General features: G+C 36.3%; 1 protein-coding gene across 2 annotated transcripts in view; it reads left to right on the top strand.

Annotated features, from left to right (window-relative positions):
* Positions 1-292: 292 nt before the first annotated feature.
* LOC131061502 (uncharacterized) overlaps positions 293-10,133 on the top strand; it is a 267,609-nt gene continuing 257,768 nt past the window's right edge. Inside the window, exon 1 of one of the 2 annotated variants that reach the window (XR_009358652.1) lies at positions 293-500. Coding sequence is in view for 1 of the 2 variants with exons in the window: in XM_057995217.2 (XP_057851200.2) it covers positions 397-500 (104 nt within the window). In the remaining variant the exon portion in view is untranslated. The remainder of the gene's footprint in view (positions 501-10,133) is intronic. The other variant, XM_057995217.2, reaches the window with a different exon arrangement.

The following is a 10,133-nucleotide window of genomic DNA, read 5'->3' as shown; positions in this document are numbered from 1 at the left end:
TGGTTCTCCTTCTGACGTAGCCCACTGATATGCTCCGGACCCAAATACAGCAGTGACGACATATGAACCCAGCCAATTTGATTCAAACTTTCCTTGATGTTTTCGGTTGGGTTGGTTACGAGGATTTTCTCGAAGAACAAGATCACCTACCTCGAATGTAAGAGGCCAAACTCGTAGCTTCTGCTCATGCGCTGCTGATAGGCTTTGAGGTGATTTAGAATAGCTGATAGGCTTATAAAAATACGGGTTATGTTGAAGTGTCATACTGTTTTCGTTTCATTTTTAAATTGTTGTAACGCGAAGATTGTTTAAAATTTCTGGTGATCTAAAATTCGGTAGCTTTTGTCTAGAGCCGTTTAGTCAGGGGGAAGTGTGAAGTAAGAAACCTAAATAAGCATGGAAGGAAGAAGAAACCCGAGAGTCGCATCAGAAGGATGCAGTGTTTTATTGGATATTAATGACGCTGACAAGCTTTCATTCGCTCGCTTAAATTCCTCCGCGTATGCTCTGTTCTTTTCATTTTCTTTCTCCCCGCACTACATTTTTAGACCTGCCCATGTAATGTTGCATTAGGGTTTATAACCTTTATTTCTCGGTTACTTTACGCTTCATGCAATGCTCTCTCTTGTTTGCAACTTTATGGCACCTTATGTATTTTTACGAGCAATTTGTATGTGAAGCTGTAACCTGTAATCCAGTAAACATCTTCACTCCGAAGAGGGATCATTTTCTATGACCCACATCTACGTTTTTAAATTAATGATCAATGCTATTTTACACACGCATTTTTTTCTGTACGAAGCCTGAAAACTCTTAAATAGAAAGAGTTTACTAAAAGTTTAGAAAATGAACACTGATATGCATCTTGCATTGACGTACAAAGGAAACCTGAATATAGTGTTGAAATCTATTTACAACATAAAACGTTGACGCTTTATATGGCTCAAAATGGTAACTTGATCGATATACGTAAGGTGTTTTCTTAGCATTAATAAAGTAGATATGATTAGGTCACCATTCAGCTTCAAATGACATTAAATACCTTATCAAATGATAACCTTTGAATGAAATTGAAAGGCACAATTCAAATGCACCTGCAACAGATACAAGATTTGAAACCTCGGCACAGGCAGCAGTTGTAGAGGCCAATTTATGAACAGCACAACTTCATCTTTAAGCATACCAAGAACAAACTGAATCTTGCTTTCATTCCACAACTGAAACATAGTAGCTATGTGCATTGGGTGGATTGTGCTTTGGGCGGAGGTTGATTGGCATGTTTACCAACCAAGCTAACTACTCAGTGTAATGTTCCCTTCCATTCCAACATTCTTGGGAACTCCAACTTTCTTGAAGAGCGTCAATATTTCAAAAAGAAATTTTGATATTGATATTAAGTTTATGGAGCCAGGATGAACAATGGTACTTTGAATGTAGATCTGAGTGCACTCTACACTTCTTGGAGAAGTTCATCATCTTGGAGAGTGTTAGCTTTTCTATAGATTAATATCTTATGTATTAAAATATTTGTGGTGTGGTCAAAATTCATATTTTGGGCTAATTACTTGTTTTTTGCAACTTTTATGGCTGTGCAAAAATATAATTAAATAAATAAATGGTAAAATATTAATGTTTGTCAAAAAGTAAAATTAAATTACATTTATATTTAATTATTTAAAAAGATGTTCTAAATGTGTAGATAAAGTGTCTCTAGGCTTAAAGTGTTGAAAGTGGTCATACAAACACTATATAATTTTTTTTGGTAGTTAAATAATTGGAAGGGCTAGCTCCCATTATATTAATTCAAATAAGATCAACAAAGTCCAACTAACATAAATCAAGATTTTGACTTGGCCTAACCCAAGTGAGACTACAAAACCTCTAAAGAACAAAAACCCATTAACAGGTCAAGGCTAAACACTACATTCTAGTCTTATTTTTAGTTTGCAATCTCAAATGCATCTCTGGAACACTTAGCCCATTCTGCATCTTACCCTACCCTAGGCTACCTTGCTTAGCACAAAAAATAGACATTGTTCCAAAGGAACACCCATATGAATCATTAAATTGTTAGTTGGAAGGAAAACCCTTTCCATCACTACTGACATCAACATTGCCGTCATGCAGCTGTCGAATGCAACCAGATTGGAAGCCTTTGCAGTAAATGACATCCCTACCCTGTAGTGCACCACTTTGGGCACATGGCCAAACAGAGGCATTAGCCTTCTCTCGAGGCCCACCATGAATAGTGAGCATCCCATCACAACCAGAACCTTGCATTATTGTTTCCATATTGTATCTTTGTAGCTCCAAACTTTGTTGAAGCCCTAGCACCGCAAGAACCCTGCATTGACTTCCACGCATTATCGTTTCCATTTTGCATATTGCTTTGTTTGGATGAATCAATGCCAAAGGGAATCTCATTAACGATAATGGAGGGGCCCTTCCATCCAATCCCACAATCATGTTGGACGCCCCTGGCATACTCAACAGTGCATCTTGACACTCCTCTCTGTTCACGTGTTGAGGATTTGGTCTTCCACCCATGTCTACCATAGATGATAGACACCCAATCCTTATGTTGCCTGCTCTGAGACACTTGAATGTCCAAACTTCAGCAAAACCCTAGTGGCGGAAGGTCCCCAAAGCTTCTCCATGTTTGAGTATCACCTGATATTGTTTTTGATTAAGATTAACAGGTTTTATAGAGACCCGAAACCTGAATTCAGAGAGAGATACAAAAAATTAAACAGTCGCTAACCAGTCCAGAAACAACGGCAAAACAACCACAGAAACAGGAGCCATGCCCACACAACAAAAACACAAAAATCACTAACAAAAAAAACTAAAAAACCACTAAACCAGAGATTGCATCAGCTCCGAATTCATTTGGATCATGCTCTTGTTGATTTCCTCTAACTCTTCCATGATGAACCTAGAGGTACTCTTCTCCTGGTTCCTGCTCCTCGTCCTCGTATAGGGGCTAGTAGTGACTTGTGATCCCGTACCTTGCAAGTTTGGCTTTTGTATTTTCTTCTTCTGTTTGCCGTCTGAGGGTGGGATACTGGTGATTGGTTGGGCTCTTTGGTCCGCAATCATCGCATTAACCTTTTTAAGATCCTCAACGTTTCTATTCATGGCTTCCCTGCTAATATCAACCGGATTGCTTAGGTTGCCCTTAATCTCTTCCAAACTTATTTCCAATTGACCAATCCTTGATTCATGATCCGTTTTCATGATCTTAACTTCTTTTGTAAGTTTCTGTGTCATTCGGATAAGCTTGTCAGTTTTGCTAGGCATGGAAGTCTCAGTAAAAGTGTTAATGATGCCCTTAATTCCTTCCTTTAGCATGTTGATCTCCTTGCTGACCCAAAGAAAGCAATTTTCATGGCTTTTAACAGAATTTTTGAGGAGAATATCAAAATCAAAGTCTTTTTTAGTATCCCTCTGTTTCCCCTGTTCAACGTTAATGGGGATGTCAAGCTTTATTTCCTCTTCCTTTCGCTTGGCTTCCCCTGTTTTTCCTAATTTAGACTTTTTCAAATTCGGTGGGCCAGAACCCTGTAGATTGGGATTAGGGATTTTATACTTATTGGCAGCCCATCTAGGGTGTTTGTTTCTTCTATTGCTACCAGTGCCAGGTTTAATATTTTGTGGGGGACCCTCCTCTTGAGAGGGACAATAGTCTGGATCCGAGACATTGAGGTCCCGCCAGTCCATAGCCATACCAGACCCCTCTTCTTCCATCTCCATGTCAGACACAATTTGTACATCAGGGTTTCGAAGAAATGGGGGTATTGATAACCGGGGAGGGTTTAATCCCATGATCCTTGGCATATTCCATAATAAGCATGATTAACCCCTCATGCAAGACAGGGTTGCCACTATTTTTGGTGTGATTCGCCAGGCTATGTTCAAGAGAAGATAACAAGTAGAAAGGCAAATAAATTCTTTTGTTATGCCTAAAATGATTCAATATCATAAAGTGGTAAGAGAAGATACTGACATATTATTTATATTATTTTATTAAGGAAATTACACAAACATTTTGTATTGTTTTATTAAGGAAAGTTGTTTTTTTTTTGAGAAAAACAATGAAAAAGAAAATGGTGTTGTTTTGGAAAAGCAATAAAAAGAAGGTTTTTTTTTTTGGAAAAATAATGAAAAAGTAAATAAAAATTTTTTAAAAAAAGCAATGGAAAGTAAAAAATGTTTTTTTTGAAAAAGCAATGAAAAAGCAAAAAAGTGTTTTTTTGAAAAAGTAGTGAAAAAACAAAAATGTTTTTAAAAAAATAGTACTGAAAAGGTAATAAAAAGAGGTTGGGTTTTTGAAAGAAGGGTTGTTGTCCCAGTTCTGGCTTGAATTTAGGAGTGATTTTTGGAGCTTTGAGAGGGCTGTACTTTCTTATTTCATGTTATACTGTTTGTTGAAGTAATAATCAGTCATTTTAGAAGGATGTTTTTTTTCTGCATATTAGGTTGCAACAGTGTTGTTATTCTATAGTGAAATGGTGGTTATATAGTGGTTTAGGCCCTAGGGTATCAAGTATGGTGGATGAAAGACATTTTTCAGACTCAAACGATCTGATATGACAATTTTTGAGTAATGTTTAGTGAGTTTGGAGGTTTGCAATCAAAATTCTACATCATCCTTCAGTCCTCTTTGGCAGTGCACTTCAATTAATTGAGTCCACATGAATGATATAACATCAACTCATGATTTATGGACTAACATATGTATATGTAGTAGTGTGTTCATTATTTTGAATAACATTATTAGTGTGTGTATCTAGTTTTCCTTATCAATATCATTCTTGGTTGTACTTAGTGCATTCCATGATCATATTATTGTAACTTTGGATGGTACCATTGCTAGAGAGTTGTGCATTTGATGTTCAAGATATTGTGAAATTGGATGGTATATCACTAGTTAATTTCATTTATCATTTAACGGCTTGATCGGATCGTTGTTGGATACCTTTGCATTTCAAGCCTGTTTTGGTATTGATTGGATCCACATGTAAGCAGTCATTTTGGCTTGACCAAATTTCATTGTACTCGATTAGTGGCTTTGCATTATCTTCATGTTCTTGTTCATCAAAGAGGTGTTGATTTGGGTTGGTTCTACTGCCTGCATGCTTTGGTCATCTTGCTGTCTTTACATTTTAGTAGTGCATTCTTCTAGATAGCGTGTGTGTTGTCCGAAAATTGTATCCTCTCAACTTACCCACATTGGGAACTTGGTGATCAGAAAGTGCACACACTTGTTTTTGCATTTTCTATATTGAAAAATGAAAAAAAATTGGTGTGAGGTTACTACAGTGGTATTAGAGCTTGTGGTCTTGCCAGCCTGTTGGGTAGCTAACACTTTTTGTAGATCTTCACTTCATGCTTTGAGTTGATCACTTCTTCAATTGTGGTAGAAAATTCAATTTTTTTTGAGCCTTGGTTTCTTAAACCTGTGAAGTCATGGTGAAAAGGTAATAAAAAGTAATTCATTGAAAAAGAAAATAAGCAATTTGGAAGAACAAATATTCTCGTGCTAATCCCTTACACAATATCCACACAACACTTAATAGTCTACATAAATTGTTAGTCAAGCATAATGTTAGAACTTAGAACTATAAAAGACCATTCATTCATGACTAGTAGATCGAGGAAGATAAATTCAAATGCCATTTCAATCAAATTGATTTCTTTAGAATTTTAACTAGAAGGGAGTTTTTTTTAAGTGTCAACTAGGTGTACATTTTGCCTTGGCAAAACTGGTTAGAAATCATACCTAAAGTGCCATGAATTTATAAAAATGTGCCTAGGAAATGGTAAATGATTAAAGGAATTGTGCCTAACAGAGTGTAATGTCCCCTACTAGGAAGCCACCAATTTCCCAATAAACAATACCCTTACTTAATATTATCATGCCTTAAATTAATTTATTAAGCTAATGACCATATTTATCCATAATACAATTGATTGTGGCTATATTCAAGCCCCAATTCTTACTACCTTCTTGATCGTCAACCCTTTATGGGGATTGACTTGTCTAGGGCATGTTGACACCACCTCTGTAATTGGGCCCAAGTTCCTGGAACATCCGTCCAACTCACCCTTTGGGCTCACCTAATTTGGGATGGTTTTACTCTGCCTCTCCCTAACAACACCACATCTCTCCTTACCGGGGGATAATTGAAGTGATCAAGCAATTGGGCTATGAACATGCCAATTTCTTTGTATTAAGAATATATATGTTATTAATGGAAATTAATCAAATTACTATAAACTTAGTTTAACCATTATAGATCTGTTTGGTTTTGTTATATGTATAAAATAAATAAATAATATTACTGTTATAATACTCATATACAATATAGTTGTAAATATACAAGTGGTTCATTAGTGAGACAACATACCGATTTGAAGTCTCAGAACAATCTGCCCGTGACCAATAACTGCCTATAGAGAATTCAATCTACTAATCCCAAAATCATTCACCTTCGATGCCCCTTTCTTCCTTGGTCGATCTACATAATATATCTCTATATCCATTTCAAAGTGATGCGTCCTTTAGGGATGGATATCTCCTTTCTAAGAGACGTGGCCTTCCATCCACCCAAGCTCTGCTTTATGCTGCCTAGTAATAAAGATAATGATTATTTAACTATGTTTTTTTCATTAATTGTTTACTTATTTCTATTACCAATTTCGCTATCATAGTTGTATCATGCACATGACCAAGAGAAGAGACACACATGAAAAATAATAAATATTTGAATGCCCTCGGCTTGCTGAAGAGTGTCCATGGTTAGTTTTTAAGCCATCTCATCATATTGGCTAGAATAAGCCAGCCAAAACTCTCATAATCCCAATCTGTATGCAATCATCTGTGGGTGGTCATCGTTCAATGAGAAATCGTGAAGTCTTACTAAGGTAAGATGATTTCTCATGGCTGTCCATTTGGAGGCATATGACAGATTTATCACGGGGTCATGACAGTCTGCCCCACCTGAGATTGCTCGTCCTTAAGTTTTAAATTGGGATGATTGAAGATATCTTCTCCTTCCCATGTAGCATCTTCCTCTGGTAGGCCCTTCCATTTGATCAAGAATTCAAGAATAGTCTTATTCCTCCTTTGCCTTTCCCTTATATTGAGAACTACTTTTGGTTCCAAGATTAATTTACCCTTGTCATCAAGTGGGCACAATTCTACACCTGGAGTAATCTGCTTGTAATGTCCCCACTTTGAAATAAAATTTAATAATAAATGATAATAATAAAATTAAAATATCTAAAATTAAATTAAAATATAAAATAATATAATTAAATATGATTAATAAAAAATTAATTAAGTTAATGAAAAGTCAAAAGACATGAAAGGAAAAGTTGTGACTCCCAACAATGAGATATAAAAGGGAGAAGAGAACCTCATTTGAGAGGGGGGATAATTTGGAAATGAGAAGTGCAGATCTGATTTAAATAATAATTGCAGATCTGATAATGAGAGGTTGTGTCCCTTTCAAAGGGCAGAAATAATGAAGAGTTGCACTCTTTCAAAGGGTGCTAATGGTGAAAGGGCGCGTCTCTTGCCAAAGGGCATACATGATGAAGAGGTGTGACCTCTCCCTCACATTGAGAGATATAAAGGAAAGGAATCAAAAGCATCTAGTAAGATCACCATGGATCAGATCAGATCAGAACTGTTATTAAGTTACAGGTAGTAACATCCTTGTTCTTGGTGGTATGCATGGGGATGTGTTTACTAAGTATGCTTAATATATGAAGCCCAATAATGTTGTTATGCAGAATTAATAGTAATACTAATATGGACTGCAATATGTATGACAGTCATACTTAATTTCACATATATATTCATAATACATAAGAAGTATATATACTTATAGTCTAAATCATGTTATTACTTTCCGTATTTAAGAAGATGGGATTGAGATGTTCCAAAGAGGGGCAGTCTAAATCCAAGCAATAGGTTAAGTCCCAAGATAGGGTGGGGATCAACGACCCATAAGCCTTGAGGGTATAGACCTAAGATAGGTAAGGGCTTGGATCTGTAAACTTTGAGGGAACCTATTGTAGTTGGTCTCTAAGCACTTTGGTAACATATGTAAACCCTTCTCCCTTAAAATTGAAGTAGTAGCAGGGTTTGATAACTATATTAAGAACTATGAATAATGAAATTAATCAGCTAATGAGGAAAATAGACAAGCACTTGTTAATAACTTATTGAAGAAAATCTATCAATTTTAGTATATTTAAATAGATCAGGTAGGGGACATTACACTGCTGTCCAAGGACCCTTTTAAGTCGAAAGACGTAAAAAACATTGTGAATTCTGTTGTTCTCGGGCAACTCTAATTCATAAGCTACCTCGTTTATCTTTTGTAGATTCTTGTAAGGTCCATAAAATTGAGACTTTAGCTTTTCTGCTCCACTAGCCTTGATGGAAGATTGCTTATACAATTGTAGCCTTAAGAAAACCAAATCTCTTACTTCAAATGCTCTTTTGGTATGTTTTTGATCGGCATAGATCTTTTGTTGGTTTTGGGCATGGTGAAGATTGTCCTTGAGAGTTTTCATGATATCTACACTTTGCTGCACAGAATCCTTGGCGCATGGTACTTTGCTTTCTTGTAGAGCCAAACTTCCAAAAGAGGTTGCCTCATAATTGTATAAAGCCAAAAAGGACTCATCCCAATGACAAGTGGTGAGTTGTATTGTAGCAATATTCACCAAGGTGCAACCACTTTATCCATGCGTTTCGTTGGCTGGTGACATAATTTCTCAAGTATCCCTTGATCCATTTGTTAACAATCTCTGTCTGACCATCGGTTTGAGGATGGTAACTTGTGTTGGGAGTCACTTAAGTTCCTGCTAATCGGAAGAGCTCTTGCCAAAATAGGCTAAGAAATCGGCTATCTCTGTCCCTAATGATGTTTCTTGGTAATCCATGTAATTTGAACACTTTTTGAATAAAACTTTGGCCACTTGGGGCGCCCCATATTCTATAGATATAGCCATGAAATGAGCATACTTGGTTAGCCGATCCATTATTACATATATACAATCTTTACCGTGAAATTTAGGAAGCTCCATTATGAAATCCATAGAGATTCTATCCCACTTTTGATCCAGTATTGGAAGAGGTTGGAGGAGGCTGGCTAGATGTGTTTGCTCAATTTTGTTCTTTTGAAATGTCATACACTCTTGGACATGTTTATGCACATCTTTCTTAAGTCCCTTCCAAGAATACCTTTCCCTCACTTGATTATAAGTCTTGAAATAACCCTATCGTTCGGCTAGGGGATCATCTTGGTATTCCTTAATGATATTTGTTTTCATCTTTAAACCCAATGTGAGATATATCCTGCCTTTGTAAAGGATAAGTTCCTCCACTACTTTATATTCTTCATCTTGTATGCTTCCCTCAAGGATGCCATTTGCATGTGAGTCTTTGACATATTTTGCAATAATGGAGTTCTTCCAATCCGCTATAACACCTGTTATGGTGAATAAGTAGGGTTTACGAGACAATGCATCTACTACAATATTGTTCCTCCCCTTTACATATTCTATATCAAAGTTATAAGCTTGTAGTTTGCTAACCCACTTTTGTTGACGGTCATTTAGATCCCTTTGACTTAGAAAAAAATGCAAGCTGTTATGATTTGTTTTAACCACAATTCTTCCACAAACCAAGTATTGCCTAAATTTGGCCAATGCATGCATAATAGCCAACATTTCTTTATCATAAATAGAGTTTTTCAATTGTAGTGAGTTTGCAACTTTCAAAAGCAATTGGATGTTTATTTTGCATGAGATTTGCTCCAATGCCCTCTCCGGATGCATCACATTCGAAATCAAATGGTAGTGTAAAATCTGGGATGGCAAGAATAGGACAAGAACTCATTATCTCCTTTAGATTCTCAAAGGCTTGTTGAGCTACTTCATTTCAAGTAAACATTCCCTTTTTGGTTAGGTCTGTGAGAGGGGTCGCAATTTTTGAGAATCCTTTTACAAATCTTTTGTAATAGCTACATAATCCCACAAATTCCCTTAAATGAGTTAGGGTTCTTGGTTTGGGCCATTCTTTAATAGCCTTGATTTTCTCTTCATCCACACTT

This window comes from Cryptomeria japonica, chromosome 8 (genome assembly GCF_030272615.1).
Source record: "Cryptomeria japonica chromosome 8, Sugi_1.0, whole genome shotgun sequence".
In the NCBI taxonomy this organism is placed as follows: domain Eukaryota; kingdom Viridiplantae; phylum Streptophyta; class Pinopsida; order Cupressales; family Cupressaceae; genus Cryptomeria; species Cryptomeria japonica.
The sequence above is the reverse complement of the archived record's forward strand: the minus strand, read 5'-3'. Positions and strand labels throughout refer to the sequence as shown.